This window comes from Martes martes (assembly GCF_963455335.1).
Source record: "Martes martes genome assembly, chromosome: 12".
In the NCBI taxonomy this organism is placed as follows: Eukaryota; Metazoa; Chordata; class Mammalia; order Carnivora; family Mustelidae; genus Martes; species Martes martes.
Window position 1 is genome coordinate 29,858,091 of NC_137900.1, and position 20,081 is coordinate 29,878,171.

Sequence of the window (20,081 nt, forward strand, 5' to 3'; positions counted from 1 at the left end):
ACAAATGATGCTGGGAAAACTGGGCAGGTACATGCAAAAGAATGAAAATGGATCACAAATACAACAAAACAAAACAAAACAAAATGCAACCCCAAAATGGATTAAGGACCTAAATGTGAGACCTGAAACCATAAAAATCCTAGAACACATAGGAAGTAATCCCTTTGACACTGGTCTTAGCAACCTTTTTCTACATTTATCTCCTGAGGCAAGGGAAACAAAAACAAAATAAACTATTGGGACTACATCAAAATAAAAAGCTTCTGCACAGCAAAGGAAACAATCAACAAAACTAAAAAGCAACCTACTGAATGGGAGAAGATATTTGCAAGTGACATATCTGATAAAGGGTTAATACCCAAAATATATAAAGAATTTATACAACTAAATACACATACAAAAAACAAATAATCCAATTAAGAAATCGGCAGAAGACATGAACAGACAGAAATATCTATTTCTCCAAAGACACAGATGACCAACAGATACATGAAAGATGCTTAACATCACTAATCATCAGGAAATACAAATCAAAACTACAATGAGATATCATCTCACACAGTCAGAATGGCTAAAATCAAAACATAAGAAAAACAATTACTGGCTAGAATGTAAAGGGAAGCCTTCTGTACTGTGGGTGGGAATGCAAACTGGTACAGCCACTATGGAAAACTGTAGGCAGCTTTCTCAAAAAATTAAAAACAGAACTACTATATGATCCAGTCATTCCATTACTGGTATTTACCCCCAAAATATGAGAAAACATTAATTCAAAAAGATATATGTACTCCTATGTTTACTGCAACATTATTTACAATAGCTAAATTATGGAAGCAAACTGTGTCCACCAGTAGATGAATGGACAAGGAAGAAATTGTACATAGAAGAAATTGTACATAGGTATAATGGAATATTACTTAGCCATAAAGAAGAATAAAATCTTGCCACTTGCAATGACATGAATAGATTTGGAGGGTACAATGTTAAGTGAAATAAATCAGAGAAAGACAAATACTGTATGATTTCACTTGTGGAATTTAAGAAGCAAAATAAATGACCAAAGTAAAAAAAGAGACAAACCAAGAAAACAGACTCTTAACTACAGAGAACAAACGAATGGTTACCAGAGGGGAAGTGGGCTGGAGGATGTGTGAAATACGTAAAGGGGATTAAGAATATACTTATCATGATGAGCACTGAGTAATGTATAGAATTGTTGAATCACTATATTATACATTTGAAACTAATGTAACACTGTATTAATAATTAAAATAAAAATATAAATTTTTAAAATTTTAAGAATTAAAAAAAAGAAATGTATACTATAAACTATAAAATACTGGTGAGAGAATTTAAAGAAATAAAATTAAATGGACAGCTAGGGGAGCCTGAGTGGCTCAGCTGATTAAGTGTCTACCTTCAGCTCAGGTCATAATCCCAGGGTTCTGGGATTGAGCCCTGCATTAGGCTTCCTGCTCAGTGGGGAGTCTGCTTGTGCCTCTCCCTCTGTCTCTCACTCCTACCTGTGCTCTCTTTCTCTCTCTTGCTTGCTCTGTTCTCTCTCAAAAAAACAAATAAAAATCTTTTTAAAATAAAATTTAAAAAAAAAAATAAATGGACGGCTATACTATGCTCCTGAGTTGAAACACTTAATACTGTTAAGATGCCAATTCTCCTCAAATTGAACTATTGATTCCAATCAGAGTCTCCTCAAACATTCTTGAAAAAAACTGATAATTAATATATCTGGAATAACTAGATATCAATTTAGAAGAAAACAAACCTCTGCCCTTGCCTCAAATGCATATAAAAAAGTTAACTCAAAGTGGATTATATATCTAAATGTAAATAGACGCTAACACTATAAAATTTTTGGAAGAAAACACAGAGAAAATCTTTATAAACTTGGTATAGCCAAAAATTTCTGAGGACACAAAAAGTTTGAATCAGAAAAACATGGACAAATAAAGATTTCACCAAAATTTAAAACTTAGGCACTTGTAATATATTATTAAGAAAAGGAAAAGGCAAACCACAGATGGAGTGAATATCCCCCCATATATACATATATTATATATAAAACATATATATATGTGTGTGTATATATATATAAAATGTATGTATAATATCTCTATCTGCAAAAGAAACAGTAGCTAAAATATTTTTATTAACATATAATGTATTATTTGCCCCAGGGGTACAGGTCTATGAATCATCAGAAAAAAATATTTTTTTAAAAAAGCACTCTTACATTTAATGAGATGGCAATATTTTTAGGAGGCAATTTTTAAATAAGCAAAATATCTGAATAGACACATCACAAAGGAAACAATAAGCACATGAAAAGATGCCTTAACATCAAGTGATGAGGGAAATTCATATTAAAACCAAAAAAGAAGACCGCTATACAAACATGAGAACGACTAAAACCGAAACAAACTGAGTATACTGAGTGTTGGTGACTATGTGGAGCTACTTGAACTCTCATGCATTGCTGGTAAGAATGTGACCCATTTATGTTACATATAAATGTATCACACAATCCAGCAATTCCAATCCTAAGTATCTATCCATAAGAAATTAAAACATGATTACGTAACTCTTCTACAAGTATGTTCACAGCAACTTATTCATAATAGCCAAAAATCAGAAATAATCTAAATTGCTATCAACACATAAATGGATAAACAAAATGAGTGTTGATACAAAGAACATTCAATACTAAAAAGGAACCAACTACTCAGATAAGCTACAACATGGAAAAATCTCAAAAACATTATTCTGGATGAAAGAAACCAGACAGAAGACTCAATACTATACTACTCTGTTTATAAGAAATAATAGAAAAGAGAAAAGCAAATCTGTGGTGACAGAAAACAGATCAGTAGTTGACTAAGGCCAGAGTTGAAAGAGTGACTGTAAAAGGGCAATACAGAACTTTTTGTGATGACAGAAATGTTTTATTTCTTGATTGTGGTGGTGGTCAGAAGGATGTATACATTTGTCAAAACTATCAAACTACACACTTTAAAAGGATACATTTTATTGTATGTAAAATTTGCCTCAAAAAAGTTGATTTTTAAAAAGACAGTGTTACAACCACAATACATTATCGTAATTCAATGAAACAAAAGCATACAAATTAAAAGAAATATTAAAAGGAACAATCCACCCAGATCCCACTATCCTAAAAAAGTTTTTCCATTTCTGCTTATAATCTTAGTCAGAGGATATATATTTTGCACAGCTGTTATTGTTTTGTATAAATAATTTTACATCCAACTTTTTATTTATGTTATACACATTTTTCACATTTCACAGGCTATGCAAAATGACATTATATTTCTTCAAATAGATTTGCTATAAAAAAGTAGATATGCTGTAATTTAGTTAACCACTAATCTTTAGACATTTGCATTGCTTCTCATTTTTTCCTATCATAAAAATTACTGTAATGAACATCATATATAAAGATCCTTTTTTAATTTGAATACTATTTGGGATAAATTCCCAAGAATCACAGCTAACTTTTTTTTTTTTTTAGAAATTATGTATTAGTAGGCTAGCGCTGCTGTAACAAAGTACCACAAACCGAGTGGCTTAAACCACAGAAATTTATTGTCTCAGGGTTCTGGATGCTAGAGTTCTGAGATCAAGGGGTCATCATCAGGATTGGTAGTTTCCCGACAATTTTTGGCATTCTTTGGCTGGCACCCCAATCTCGGCTTTCATATTCACATGGCATTCTGCCTTTGCGCATGTCTGTGTCCAAATTTTCCTTTATTATAAGGACACCAGTCACACTGGATTAGGGGCCCCCCTACTTCAGCTGACTTCATCATCTTAACTAATCAATTCACATGCAAAGATCCTATTTACAAATAAGATCACATTCTAAGGTTCTGAGATTTAGGACTTGAACGTACGAATTTAGGGAGAACACAACTCAACCCAAGACAGAAGTTATACTTGTTATTAAAAACTCAAAAAGCAGGAAAAAATATATGAAAGAAATAGTAAAGGCCCTTCTCAGTCTCTACTTTCCACAGAAGTTATAGCTATTAACCCCCTACCTATTTTCACATTTGAATTGACAACTTGGCCTCCCATAAAGGCATTTGTTGTTCCTGATGTACCACAGACTAAATCTAGCATGCAATTTTAGTTCAGTATAAATGACAGAGGGGTGATCTCTGAACACCTGAACATTTGAACTTTCTTTTTACTCACTTGAAGGATCTCTGCAGGGTCCCTAGGACATCTCGGAATCCTAGAACCACAGACTCCAGATCTCTGCAGGGTCCCTAGGATATCTCAGAATCCTAGAACCACAGACTCCAAAGCAGTAGAGATAGACTGGCTTAAGTTTAGCTGGCAGCAATGTATTTTTTGAATGGCTTTAAAGTCACACCTAGGTCCAAAATGGTCTGCCACTTCTAGCTAGTAAATTACTTCTCCAAATCTAAATTCTCTTATCTATGACACAGGGTAATGATATCTGCCTTCATGGAGTCATGAATATTTAATAAGATAATTCATCTAAAACACATACTAAACATCCAATTTGACAGTAACACTATCCATCAAAATTTCTTTAAATTTTTAAAATTGTGATTAAAAACACAGAACATGAAATTTACCATCTTAATCATTTTTAAATACACAGTTCAGTAGTGTTAAGAATATTCACATTATTGTGCAACAGATCTCTAGAACATTTCTTCTTACAAAACTGAACTCTATTGAACAAATCCCTTTCCCCTTCTCCTCTAGCCCCTGTTCTACTGTTTCTATGAATTTGACTACTTTAGATATCACATGTAAGTAGAGTCATACAGTATTTTCCCTTTTTTAAGATAGGGAAATGAAATATGTAACTTCTATAATATCTCAGTAGCAGAGCCAGAAGAAATCTGGACTTTCTGATTCTTAAAAGAGGGACCCAGCTGAGGGTTTTTTGTTTTTGTTTTTTAGTTTCAGTTGAGCTACATAAGCTGCCTGATAGCCAGCATTTTTATAAGTACTGCTTGTGTCTACTATATAGTAAAGGGCTATTTAAACCAAAAAGCCTTTAAAGACCTGAAAATCAAGATTTATGGATTTAAATATGTCTGGTTCTTTTGCCATGCTGCTAATTTATACAAACTCCAATGTTGTCAATATTAAATAGAACCAGGTCTGATAGGAATAGTCAAACTAAGATAAAGTTTAACAACGTCTAGGTCAAAGAGAGTAAGCCAGTTATAGTTACCAGCTTATAATGCCTGAATCCTGGGAGGGATGAATGTCAGCTCCCTAAAGAAATGCACATGTGGTCTGGGAAACAACTGAACTTCAAAACAGATGTAGAGATCATGTCACCACATGTAGTGCAGACATCCACATGGCCCTCAATGGTGGCTATTCACTATGAAAGACCTCCACTACAGGCATTACTGTTTAAATTTACTTTTCACAGGAATTTATCCCAAAATAGCCCAAGGAGCGCTGCCCAGGCAATTTAGGTTGAAATACAGTGAGCCTATGTCTTAGAAACATATATTACACCTGTAACATATACACCTCAAAATTCCCTTTTTACCCCAGAATGAGGTTGGGGCACAACAGGAGAACTGGGTGAAGGAGTTGTAATAAGGAGAAGGCTGGGAGTTATAGAAAGGGATCTGGTCAATGTTCTATTAATGAAGCCAAGTCAATTAAAGTTATGGCTTAATGGAAAAGCCAACATGATCATAAAACAAAAATAAAACAAAATAAACAGAAAACATAAAACAGGTCATCCGGAGAACATCACCAAACATCTCAAACATCCTGTTCCTAATTGGCAATAAATGCCTAAATCTGGCCCATTTGAGCAGTGGCAACTTACTAAAAAACAATCTGATACAATTTAGAATTAAAATAAGCAGAAATCCACCTTAAAAACCCATTCAAGAACACAAATGGTATCCCATTTTGCCCTCTCAGAGGAAACAAATGTTTATTCCAGGAAGTTCAATAATTAAGTTCAGTGTCTTCACATTAATGACTCAGGAGACAGTTAGCACTCCCCAAAATATGCACAGAGAGAGACATAAACATTCACAATTCAACTTCATGTGTAGAATGAATGCTGATCACACTGAATGGATGTAAAATACTCGGGAAAGAGAAGAGCAGTGTTTGCACATTTTCTAGAACCCTGCAAATACTAACTACCATTTTTATATCGCAAAACTATGAAATGCTGAGGACACTTTATCAGGCTAAATAAGAGCACAATATTTAGTAAGGCAGATGTTATTTCATGGAGTTACTGAAGTGCGCTGAATTGGGTAGCCTACTACTAGACACCACTGCCCTAAAACAGTATGGCAGACAGCTTTGGTGGTTTCCAAAAGCCATGGGGAAAACACATTTACAAAACTATAAAGAAATTTTCTACGCTTTCCTTTTTTCCCAGCCAGTCCTATTCAATAACGGACAAGAAAAGGAGAGGACTCAATTTGTATTATATTCCCTGCTTAATGGGCCCAAAAGGAAAACCAAAAGGCAGTGAGAAAACAGGGTCTCTGCATTCCACTGTTCTGGAAGATGGCACAGAAGACAAATATTGGACAGCTGCTGGGCTGACCTGATGTCGTCTTCCTTCCTCTTGTACTTTCTTACTTGGCTTACTTTAGGGATTCTCTCCCCTTCCCCTTTTCTCAGTGAATGGTACTACCACAGATGCTCAAGTCAAAAACCTAGGAATTCTCTCTTAGATTAGAGGGCAACAAATTGCCTGTCCTCATGTTTCCAGAGAATACGGAATGTCCACCCTACTCCCAGGAGGACAAAGCAGAAAAGGAACAGCTTTGGCATCTATGAAGGAGGTTGTGATGGCACATTCGTCTCATTACCATCTCTGCCTTGCCCAAGATCAGACCTCCTTCCCTGAGTGGCTACATTCCAATGTCTAACAGAGGCGCAGGCATAAAGGCCCAGCCCCCCTGTCCCAAAGCAGGAAAGCTCTGAAGGGTCTCCCATCTCTCTCCCTGTAGGCACAGCAGAAGTTTCCATTGAGACTGCACTGTAGCTGGGCTTTTTCCTCTGCACGATCCTGTGTCCTTCCTTCCCCCTCGACAGCTGTCACTCCCTGCACATTATCTCCACCTCAAGGCCAGATTCCTAGAAAGCCCAACCTATGACATCATCTGTCAGTCCTGTCCTCTCTTTTCCCCAGAAGAACTGACCTAGTTGGTCAATTTGGTAGAAGAAACTGAAAAAAAAATTCCTCTCCCAACTGTCTTTCTGACTTGCCTCATCTGCAGAAAGGATGTATTCTAGTTTACCACTGCACCATGCTTAGTTGGGCAGGCTCATTCCCTGCCAGGTAGGCCTACTGTAGTCCAGCTAAACTGGGACTGGCTCACGTGTCTACCACAGGCAGATGGGCCCAACTGAACCATTGACAGACAGAAGCTACATTGTTAAATCTGTTTTAGGAGTTAAGGGACAGATGTTCGACATCCATCTACCTAACTGATATATCTCAATAGTTCCTAACTCAGAAGACATAGGTGTTATTTATTAGTTCCCTAAAATCTTTCAACACTATCCTAAACTGCTCCCCTTTCCTTTCCCACCAAACAACTCATTCGTACCAAGTCCTGCTCTCCTGTACTTTCAAATGTATTTTCAGCACTGAAGCCACTAATTCATATTTATATAATGTAAGTGCCCCCCGCTCTCCTATTTAAATCCCTCTAATTAAAATCCCTGCTTTCCAGGTTAAGGACACTCTTTACTAGGGGCCATTTGAACCCTCAGGATCCAGCCCTGTCTGCCTCTCATGCATAGCCAGTACATAATAGATGGGATAGGCCATTCTTATTATCATTACCAGGAAAAGCTTTTCTACCTTTCTCTCTGCCTATTGTCCTACATGCACCTCAAATCCTTTTCAGTTCTTCCAGTTCCATGAACACCCTTAGCCTTTGCCTCCCAGGGAATGCCTACGTCATGATGCAAGCTCCACTGTCATTTTCTGAAAGCCTTCCTGACCAGCTCTGCAAACCTCCCCAACTCCCAATGAGGCTTTTTTTTTCCCTTTTCACTGGGCTACCACAGTACCTTCAATATGCTGTCCTTCTACTCCTTCACATGTTACTTTGCAATGAAACCACTTGATCCTGCAAGGCAAGATCTTCATATCTCCCAATATCTGCTTGTACATGGTAGGTACTCAGGATGTATTTATGGAATAGATGAATAAAGGACTGAGAAAGACTAGAGGAGAGCAAGGCAAAAAAAAAAAGGGATACCAGGGGCGCCTGGGTGGGTCGGTGGGTTAGGCCTCTGCCTTCGGCTCAGGTCATGATCCTGGGGTCCTGGGATCGAGCCCTGCATTGGGCTCTCTGCTCGGCGGGGAGCCTGCTTCCTCCTCTCTCTGCCTGCCTCTCTGCCTACTTGTGATCTCTGTCTGTCAAATAAATAAATAAGTAAAATCTTTAAAAAAAAAAAAATGGATACCAATCATGGCCAATGCCCCTCTCCCAATGCCACGGTTAAAACTTTCAGTAGCTCCTTCCTTTGCCTTATGCTACTAATTTATGAATTCACAAACTGGTATCCATGGCCCTCTGAAATTTTTCCCAAACTGTTTTTCTCTAATCTTAATTTCTACTTTTCTCGATAAGTACCTTCCTCTCCAGCCTAAATGGAAAATCATTTTTTCTTGTCTATACCCAACCTTCTGTCTGTTCACTATCTTCTTTCCAAGTGGAATCCACCCTGCCCCCTGCAACACACACACCAGGGTTTACCATCTAAAATCATACTCCTTTATTTACTCATTCAGCAAATAATCACTGCATTCTTACTATGTGACAGATATCATTCTATACTTGTAGAACAAAGTCTCTACTCTCATGGAACTTGTAGCCTAGATGGGAGGGAACAAGCAGACAGGGGGGAAAAAAAATCAGTATGTCGGGGAGTGATCAGCACCAAGAAAAATCAGTCAAAATGAGAGTTGAGTGCCTGAGATAGGATGATGAGGAAGGCCTCTCAGATAAGGTGATATCTAAGCAGTGGCCTGAGAGAGGTTCTGGAAGGAGCCATGTGGTTCCCCGAGGAGGAGCTGTGGAAACAATTGCATACAGTCTAGGGAGGAGGTTGCTGGGTCCAGGAAAGTCATGCTATATTTGAAAGTTTCAAATGTGCAGAATAAAGAAGTAGACAGTTCAAATGCATTTAAAGGAGAATTTTCATGGGGATGAAAATCAAAGAAAGAGATATTTTTTTATTTTTTATTTTTTTTTCTTTTTGAAGATTTTATTTATTTATTTGACAGACAGAGATCACAAGTAGGCAGAGAGGCAGGCAGAGAGAGAGGGGGAAACAGGCTCCCCGCTGAGCGGAGAGCCCGATGCAGGGCTCGATCCCAGGACCCTGAGACCATGACCTGAGCTGAAGGCAGAGGCTTTAGCCCACTGAGCCACCCAGGCACCTCGAAAGAGATATTTTTTAAAAGAAGTGTATATGACCAGTCCTTTGTTATCTGGTAAGCTGTAACACCAAAAAAAGGCGTTACTTGCAGACCAGTCTCTTTTGCCAAGATCCCGTGGTGGTGTTCAACTACTGGGCTTATGCTATTAGTGTGCAACCATGGAAATGAGTGTGAGGTGACCAGCATATTGAGAATTTACCGCAGGATTGTGCAAAAAGGTAAAACAGACTTGAGGCTATGAAGGACTCCTTTATTTCACTCATTTTTAATATATTTTAATTTATTCATTTAATTTAATCCATTGAATGAAATGGATTATCTCCTTTAACCTTCAAAAAAAATTAAGTAGAAACTGTTAAAATCTCCATTTCTGATGAAGTAAGCCTTAAATGAATAACTTCAGTGAAGCTAATGAGAGATGGAGTAGGGATGTCACAGCATTCCTGCAGGTCTTAAGGGTTAACTTGCTTCAAGGTCCCACAATCCTCACACGCTGACTTAAAGTCCTTGATCTGTTAACAGAATTAATTTACTCTGAAATTTGCAGACCACTGGCCTTGGGGTACAAAGGACCAGAACGTGCCTAGGCCACAGTGGCCAACAAGTCTGTTTGAAGCTCCCTTAGCTTTCTGCTTAGCCCAGCAATCTTTCAGCAAAATGTTTTTCATTTTTAAGGTTATACAAATGACTTCACTGACCTCCCTCTACACATCGGTAGACCTCGCCCTCCTTTGCAGAAAGAACAGAGCACTCTCACACAACGCCTGGATACCAAGGACTCAGATGTTCCCGCACAAGCCCCTCTGGGCACCACGGAACTAGAATTTCTTGCACAACCTCCAAGCACCAAGATAACTCTGTAGCTGGCATTACCGAGTCTACACGTAATCCAGAAATGTCACAGACCACTGCACTCCCTTTAAAAATCTCTTGGCCAAGCAGAAAGCTTGGAGTTGGCCTTTGGACAAGAGCCCACCTTCTCCCCACGTGGCCAGCCTGCTGAATAAAGCTCATATTCCTTTACCATAAACATTCGTCTCTTGAATATTGGCCTTTACAGCAACGGGCAGACGAACTTGGCTTTTAGTAACAGGGAGGCAAATTAGGTGGGAGCTGGTATCTTTCTCTTTCAGGTCTCCAAACATTATGTATGCTTGGCGACAGAATACAAAGAAAGTATATTTCAACTTTGAATTTTTTTCAGAGAGAGAAAGAGCATAAGCAGGGAGAGCAGCAGGCAGAGGCAGAAGTAGGCTCCCTGCTGAGCAAGGATCCCAGTGCCGGACTCGATCCCAGCACCCTGGGATCATGAGCTGAGCTGACAGCAGACGCTTAATCGACTGAGCCACCCAGTTGTCCCAAAAACTTCTTATAATCATACATTAGGCTTCATGCTTCATCACCAGCCCTACAAAACCCCAAGCTCAACCATTATCTAAGTACCTTCAGTTCCCTGAAAAGAGCATCGGCTTTTTTTTTTTAAGATTTTTAAAATTCAAAGAAACAAAGAAACTGCAGGTTTTAGAAAGTCAAGCAAATAGAATACAGGTAGGAAAAGAAACTAGTATTGTGTTTGTTATTTCAAAAGTAAAATCAAAACAATCATACAGGACTGCCAATGTTTTGTCAGGGTAGAGCTATGGAAAAGAAATCTCCTGCATCCCCAGCCTTGTCCCTGAATTTCACCTTGCCTCTATTGTCTTTCACTAATTGCCCTTAAGAAATATGCTATTTTCCCTTTTAAATTACCATTCAAACTTGGACAATAATTAAAATTTATTTATTTGACACAGAGAGAGAGATCATAAGTAGGCAGAGAGGCAGGCAGAGGGAGAGAAGGAAGCAGGCTCCCCGCTGAGCAGAGAGCCCGTGGGACTCAATCCCAGGACCCCGAGATCATGACCTGAGCCGAAGGCAGAGGCTTAACCCACTGAACCACCCAGGCAAAGGCATTGGCTTTCTTACCACCATCTTTAGGTGTGCTCTTTCTGCTGACAGGAATATCCTTCCTAAACCTCTATCCCTGCCCTCCTAGTCACCCTTCCAAACTCAGCTGGTGGTATCACATACTGTAGGACACACCTACAAAGCCCCAAGTCTGAGCCTGTGTCCTCTGTATTGCTATCAAAACTATACACAGCTCTGGTTACCAGTCTATGAATTTCCTGATGGCATGAGTTAAGATTTTAAGTTAACCTTCCTGTGCTATATTTCATACGTACCTATTGATAAATGGACACAGTATTAAATAAGAGAAATCCACAGAATAAAATGCAAGACTAGAAATTTTAAAACAGGCCAATAAAGTCATGCGTTTAAATGAAGAAAGTTGACCCAATGACCCTAAAAACACTTTATTGGGTGGCCTATTTCAGGACTTAATGAACTAGCCAATACAAAAATATATCCTAAGTAATCATTAAAACATCAAAAGCAACAATTAAAAAAACTAAAGACTATATGTGTTATTCTATTTCTATAGCTTTTTTTTTTAATTTCTATGTTTTTCAGACATTTTCTTCCCTAATTCTACTTATCAGTTCCTTTCTTTAGCTCTTTAGTGTAATTTACCTTCCAGTTCAAGTTTGTACCTTTCCTTCCCCAACCCAACCCTTTTTCACTTCTACTGTCCCTTCAATTCTGCCTTTAAATCTAACAGAAAAATATAAACACTGTCTTTGTCAGCTCTGTCAGCAATTTTGCATAAAACAAAGGAATGGTTAAAAAGCAGTGAATGGAATGATATCACCAGTCAGACTGATAGACAAAACTGTATGCATTAATCTGGGTGGGTGATTTCATAATACTAAGCAGCTAATCAGAACCATATGCATACTACATGGAGTTTGACAGGCATCAGCTAGTCCGTGGGGTTATTACAGCAGGACAGTGGGGGTGGGTATGAGAAAAGAACAGGCAAGTTGCTGGTGGTGAGGGCAGCCACAGCCCAGCCTTACAGCATTCGCCAACTTGTGCCTGCCCTTCAAGAGAAAGCAGAAATAGACAGGGGGAATGCAGGAAGCTGTCAGCTATGCGGCCCAGCACAGTCAAGGAACCGATTTGATGTTGTGAGCAGCGACAGCCAATAATTTATTCTGTGGTGCTAGTCTCAACACCTTGGCCTGGATACCACCTTCAGGTATAAAATAAAGACAGCAGCTCCCAGGGCACTTCTGAATTTTCATTTTACTACAGATTAGATCCTGAGAGAGAGAGAAATACTTAGACAGAAATTACTTAAGTATTTAAACTAGGTTGGTAAGAAGGAGCAATTTTTTTGAAGGATAGCAAATGCTAGAAGGAAAGAGAGAACATTCTTTATATTACCTGGAAGTAACTTTTCAAAATCACACAATATTAGGTCTTCCAGGCATGAAAAAGTTCATCCTAAAGACTGCTATCTTCTGGAATTCACAATCAAGCAAAAATGAAATCTCTTAAATAACTACACCCAGCAAGATAATGGAACAGCAAAGACTGTATTTGAAAAAGTTCTAAAACATCACAGAACTGGACTATCAAAGAAGCACCTTTTTAATCAATTCAATGCACAGCAGTACAGGGCAAGATTTACTCTTACCCGTGTCCAGGAGTTAAGTTTCAATTCTTCAGAATTCTGTGGTTCTTTATTAATTAGACAACATAAGCACCATATTAGAATTTTCTGGCTTTCATCTGCAAAAAGGAAAACTAAAATAAGTAGGTTTTATCAAATAGGAAGAAAAGATAATCAGTATAAAAATTCTTTAAACACTGTATTTAAAGGAAATATATGTATTATATTTTAGGAAAATCTCAAACTATTAAATTCATGGAACAAACATCCAGGACCATCTGTGAAACTTAACTTCATGGGGTTTTTTATTCTTGTGGTTTTGGGATCACTTATGCTTAGCCCTTGTGTGGTCAATTACCTTTCTCATACAGCAACAATTTTTAAAGCCAAAAGAGAATGAAAGAAACAACTAAAAGGACTGCACTTTTCCCAAGATCAGTTCTCTTAAAGCATATTTCAGACTGATAGTAATTTCAACCTTTTAAAGGCAATATAACTGTTATAGGCAGTAGTCAGGATTTCTGTCTTAATCTTTTAATCTTCTAGTTTCCCAAAACACCCCTCACTTGTTAAAAACAAATTTAACAAAAGGATCGTTTTAAAACATATTCTGTTTTTCTAAATGGTTTGGATAAAATAGAAGCCTTTTACATGTTCCTCATTCTTTAAAATTTAAAACTTTACCAAATATGTGATGAAAACGCTGAACTTTGAAATCTTATACTTGGCAAGAATATCTCCTCGGTGAGCCATTTTCTTTTTCCTCGTTTGGTAACAGAGTCCATTCCAGTTGGAGATTTTACAACACAACTAAGAAGCAAGAATGATGCAAAAAACTGAAGACATCAGTACCTACACAAGAGCCAACCAACCGTGGCCTTCATCCGAAGGCCGTGGAGTGGCAGCTGAGGAAGCCCAGCACCAGGAATCAATCCTCTGCAGAATCACCTGATACCCCTTACCCTCTCATCTTCTATGGTCTAAGAAACACAGCATTTCTAAGAGCTATGGTAACAAGAAATAAGGAAAACAAAAACAAGAAATAAGGAAAATATAACCTTTTATAAAATATAAAAGCTACCCCTGCATTTTCAACCATACACTAAAGAACACTAACAGTAAATGTTTATTAAGCCTACTTTTCTCCCCCATTAACACTGTAAATTTCTGCTCCCCTAATAACATCTCTGGACAAACTTTATCAGGGATTATTTTGAGGGACATTCATTTTTTTCCTAGTTTTTAATGAGCTCAAATGTCTCACCAGCTTGCCTATTACAGGTTTATTTCATGAATCATGTCATTTAACCTCTGAAGATCCTAGGATTCTTCAGGCTCAACCAATGCCACTGATTTAAAATTTGACCACTGCACTTCCTGTGCTTTAAATATTAGAAGAAAGTCTAACTATCTTCATGTCACAGAGTGTCAAGACACATCCAATGATATGCTTACTACACAAGCGGCTTCCCCTGTTAGGAAAAAAATGCACCCGATGGGACAGGAGGAGGAGGGGAGGAAGAGAAAAAGAAAGAAAATAGTATTTTATGGAACTTAAGTCATCTAAAAGATGGAAAATTTCCCCAGGTGTTGAGTGAATCTGCACATTTAGTTCAACAAGTATATAATTTTTCAAAATTGTCCCTCAAAACAAAACAAAAACAAAAACAAAGAGCAGCCAGAGAAATGTTCACCCAGCCTTTAGGAGGTGCCTTCCCTTGCCCAGGGTCAATGTACTGAAATGGACTGAAATGCACTGAAATGTACTGCTAATGAGCTTATTTTGCTTTAGGGATTTATAGATGCAAGCCATTACTTGTTATTCATGAGTGCCACCAACACTCACTGCAGGGGAGAAGGCATCTGTCAGGTTCCTCTCTGAGGCTCCTAGATTCAGAGTGGACATCCTGCAGGCCAGTTGCGTGAGATGGGAAAACACCTGGGATTCATCAAGCAAAGAGTCACTGCCACCAGGTCTTTGTGAAAATTTAGATTCTAAAAATGAGTGGAACGGGAAAGAATATGCCAGCATATATTTGCCACCTAGTATTTTTTTTTTTTTTGTATCCTGAGCTAGTATTCCAAATGAAAACTAAATTAATTCTTTAAAATTCTTTTAAAATTCCTTAATCTACAATTTAAAAGTATGAAGGTAGCACTTTTTTAAGACAATAAATATTTGTTATTTTAAGCTGCCAAGTTTGGGGGCAAATTTTTATATAGCAATAAATACCAAATAGTGGGGTTATAGCTGTTATGCTTAATCCTGAGGGCATAGCTCGAAACAAGCAGCCATAATTCCAAGAAGGTGAAAGTGGTAAGCTTATGTGGAAAACACCCCTGAATAAAAGGTATTCCCTCCCTTTCCATTATCTGTTTTTTCTCTCCTCTTCATAGTGTCTTTTCATTTCCAAATCTTTCCTCCTTTTTTATTATCCTTATTTCTGATCCAATTCTCACCTAGCATAATCAGAGACTCAACTTCTTTCTTTGATGGAAGCTGTCACCTTTCCTGTATTTAAGGTTACTTTGATATTATAAAACCATAAGAAAAGACCCTTTCCTGGACTAAAGTACCCAACTAGCAAAACAACAGTAGTAACACAGGCAAGACTTAATTCATCCCGGAGTTCTGTTGCCTGTCAGTCTTCACTAAGCTCAGAACCCAAGGCACACCTCAAACAGGAAGCTGAAATTTAACAGGCAATTCAAAACATAACAGAGGCACTGAAACAAAAAGAGATGAAGGATTTGTTTCTGGCTGTCAGAGGGGGCCAATGTAATGGGGACAGGTGCTAAGGAAAGATCACAGACAGATACAAGTTTAAGGCTATAGGGAGAAATCAGTCCAGCCTCCTGCTTTTACAAATAAGGAATCTGAAACCTACCGAGTCTGGTGGCTTGTCTCAGAAAGTCCCATCTCATCTACTGTTCCCTAAGAGTCAGCCCCAGCTTGACCTCCCCTGAAAAACTCTCCTTTAATTCTCAGCTGCCTGTTCAGAGCTCCATAAACACAATCCATTTCTGAGTCAGGCTGATCTGCTGAGGTCTCTTTTCTCTGTGACTGGATGCTTCCAGTGAGAGAAATCGTAGCCATGTTTTCCTAGGCTTCACATATTTAAAAAAAAAAGAAAAAAAAAGCTTAGTAAGTATCTGTCCAGTGAGTATATATATTTATGTGAGGCTGGTTGGTGTTAAAGCAGGAACTGGGCCACTTCAACCACCACGGTGTGATCCTGAGGACAAATCATTATAACAATGCAGGCTTTAGAGGGGTGGGATCCTAGCTTTTATCAGTTTTACATTATGGGGAAAGTGATTTCTTTGCTCTAATCCATAATTACAGATCCTGCAAAACTACCGTCAAGCAAATATTATACTAGCTAAAAGTATGGCCAGGTCAAGGCAATAAACCTCAACTGTACACCTTCAGATGTGCCTGTTCTCCCCTACACTAGGCCCCGGAACGACAAAAACAAGTAAAACCACAGTCCCTGCTCTAGAGAAGTATTCAGTCCTCCAGGACATCAGACAGGCAAACCGATAATTACAAAACAGTGCAGTAAGTGTTAGAATTCAGGGAGATGCGATCAGCTATGGTGACACTAAGAGAAGTTCCTAACTCAGCTCTAGCAAAACTATTTCAAAGAAAGTTTAAAAGGATAGGAGATGAAAACAGAGCTCCAGGCAAAGGAGTCACATGTCACCAGCCCTGACATCACGTGCCTTCAAGTCACTGTTAGAAACTCAACTCAACCTGACTACCGTGTGTGGTGTGGTTGTGGGGGATTACACGGGAAATGAGGCTAGACAGGTATGCAGGAGGTCAAGAAAGGAACATCTACCCCAAAGTGTCCCCAAATTCCTCTTCATCTTGGGTAAAACTACAGTGTCATCCGTAAACAACGTCAGGGCCATGGGAGGATTAAGACACTGAAAAATGATTTGATGCATGGAAAAAGGTAGAATGTGAGTTAACATGAAATTGTGAAACAAGAAATTATTTCACTATTATAACCATTTCACAATGAATTAAAAATGAGGTTACGATAATTATCTGGAAGAATCTACTCTATAACACAAGTTCTATTTTCTTACTGATACGCATGTGTATAGGTGTGTGTATGCACATGTGTGTGAGATAATCTATGTGAACATATAAGGACAAGAAAAGAATGTCATCTCTTTTTGCTGTTGTTTTTTTTTTAAAGATTTCATTTATTTATCTGAGAGATAGTGAAAGCAAGAGAGAGCACAGAGGGAGAGGGAAAGGGAGAAGTAGACTCTCAGACTTGCCGCTGAGCAGAGAGCCCAATGTGGAACCTGATCCCAGGACCCTGAGATAATGACCTGAGCCGAAAGCAGATGCTTAATTGACTGAGTCACCCAGGCAACCAGGATGCCATTTTTCTAATGGAACAATGAATAAACCTTAATCGTTATTCTGTAAACAATGGGACAAAATTTATAATTTGAAGCTCTGTATTTTGTTAAACAATGCATAGATTAAAATTATTATTAGAAGTTTGTATTTTGAGAAGACAGGCTTTGGAGTCTTACCAAATGCTAGGATAAAAGGATTCCAGCAAGTTTTTGCCAAGAGTTGACCAATTGTGGGGAACCTTTCAATGATCGTATTTGAATCCTATAGAAGAAAAATATGTTTTGGTCAATAAAAGGACACTACACAACTCAGAAAGTTAAACTGATACTATAGGTTGAAGGAGTCTGAATATTCAGTATATATTTCAGAAAAGTGGGAATTTCAAATAAAATTTAACAAGCAACCACCTTACTTCATCCTTACACCATACCACCAAAACTTGAAGATTTACAGCACATTTACATAAAATCAAGCTTGTTATAAAATTACCTTTATTTTATTTATACTTAGGAAAGGCCAATTTGTTTAAAAATTTAAAAGAATGTATAGCAGTGAACAAAATATTGTGGGGTTTTTTTACTCCACCATAAGAAAGGTTCCTAACTCAACTTTAGTAGGGCTATTTCAAAGAAGGTTTGGGAGGACAAGAACTCTAGAACTTGTAAAAAGAAACAAAAGCAGCTAAAGCATAAAGATATATATCTCTGTTTATTACTATTTCGGTTACTAAATGCGAAATGACATCATACTTACTCTATAACAATCTGAGACCAGCTCAACCAAATAGAAAACAGCTTAAGATTAAACAATCTACATGCTATTGTAGCATGTACAACTGGCCCTCTTCCCCCTTTACCTTTCAAGAAAGTTCAAAAATAAGACCTAAATGAGGTAACATGTATATAAGCTGAAATGTAAGCTGCTGCACCAATAAATTCTTCACATTTGTCTTAGCATCAAGGTCAGTCCTAGACTTTCTGGGACCAATTTAAAGCCAAGCTGCAGAAATCCCATTACAGAAAAACAATTTTAAAAGGTAGTGTCAGTTGCTCATACAGACTCTATCTTTCCTTCTAGTTGCTAAAAACACATGAACTCATATCGTCAACATGAATAATTCTTCAAATTTCTGACTTGCTTCTTTAAGGGAAGTTTTCCTTTGTTATATTTTTTATAACAAAAGAACATCTATGTTAAATGAAAATTATACTTTTCATTTTGAATTTAGAAAGTATAAAACAAATAATATTTTCATAATATAAAAGCATGTTAACTCATAAAAATATTCATTGTAGTAAAAATGAGAAATGTCAAAACGAAAAAATATCAAATTTGAACACATTATACAATAGCAGTGAAGACACTCAAAATCTTAATATTCACCAGAAAAGACCACTTAAAATATTCAAAAGAAGAGATCTTATTATTTATCATCTCATTGTAGAACCAACTTTAAGACAGCACTAAAGAAAGGGTAAGCACTGGGGTGCCTGGGTGGCTCAGTCGGTTAAGTGTTCTACTGATTTTGGCTCAGGTCATGATTTCAGGGTTGTGAGGTCAAGCCCAGTGTTGTGCTTCACCCTGGGCATGGAGTCTGCTTAAGATTTTCTCTCTTCCTCTCCCCATCTTTTTTCCCTCTCTTAAAAAAAGGCGGGGGGGGGGGGTGGTAAGCACTTTGGAAAACTCTTCAATATTTAAAAAATGCAAAGGCCTTTAAAAGAATCCCAATTATTACCTGACAACAAGGTCAAAGTCTTGTTTTTTTAAAAAACAACTTTACTGGTCAGGAAGTCCCATATGACAATGTAACTAATCGAGAAGATTGAAATCATAAGAAATCAGAGGTCAGGAAACTGCCCCCTGTCTGTATTACCTATGGGTAATTTGTCTTTCCAACTCAACAATACATCGGGTCAATAACACAAGTCCCTGACCCTAGATAATTTTCAGGCTTAGTTAAATGTAGTAGAGATTCATTATTTTGGTCTACCACTTACCATCTCTTTCAAGACTTCATACATCTGCCTCAGGAACTCCTGAAATTGAGGCAGGTGAAGGCAGGTATCTTGCTGGGTTTCCAAAGTGGAGGCCTGGTCCCACACAGAAAGCTTCTGCATCCAAAACTGATAATCAGAAGAAAAGCCTACTGAATCCTGAGCCATCTTGGAAAAAGGAAAAGGTGATGGACCTTCACAGTGGCCTGCCAAGCACTGAAAGAAACAGTGAGCACACATCAAATCTAGAAGAAAGGGGAAAAATGAAACATGTTTAAAAGGATTTGTATTGGTGATTTCATATTCCACTGATGAGTGAAAGGGGGAATATAAGGGACTAAAATAGAATGCCTTCAATGGAGTCATCTTTGAATTATTTTAAAACGTGTCACCCAGCTGTAGCTTCAGTTTTCACCATCTGAACTTTTATCATGAATAATATTCCACTAGAAGTCATTATACCTCCACAGACACATGCTAATTATGCACAAAAAGCACACAGCTGATAATACTTTATATCTTCTTTTTAAGACTGAGCTATTTTTAAATGTTCTGAAGTTCATTTGGGTATTTTAATGTAATGGGAAATCAAAAACATCCTCGGGTGTTTAATAATAGGCTGTGTCTAAAAATGTTTTTGAAGTTTTCATGTTTTATATGCATTTCTGGCTTCTC

At 37.8% G+C, this 20,081-nt stretch overlaps 1 protein-coding gene across 1 annotated transcript in view; it reads right to left on the reverse strand.

The window, feature by feature from the left end:
• FANCC (FA complementation group C) overlaps positions 1 to 19,574 on the reverse strand; it is a gene marked incomplete at its 5' end in the record, with an annotated part of 176,325 nt that extends 156,751 nt beyond the window's left edge. Inside the window, 3 exons of the mRNA XM_080819948.1 lie at positions 13,053 to 13,147; positions 17,589 to 17,673; positions 19,410 to 19,574. Of these exons, the coding sequence (XP_080676074.1) occupies positions 13,053 to 13,147; positions 17,589 to 17,673; positions 19,410 to 19,574 (345 nt within the window). The remainder of the gene's footprint in view (positions 1 to 13,052; positions 13,148 to 17,588; positions 17,674 to 19,409) is intronic.
• Between the last annotated feature and the right edge of the window lie 507 nt (positions 19,575 to 20,081).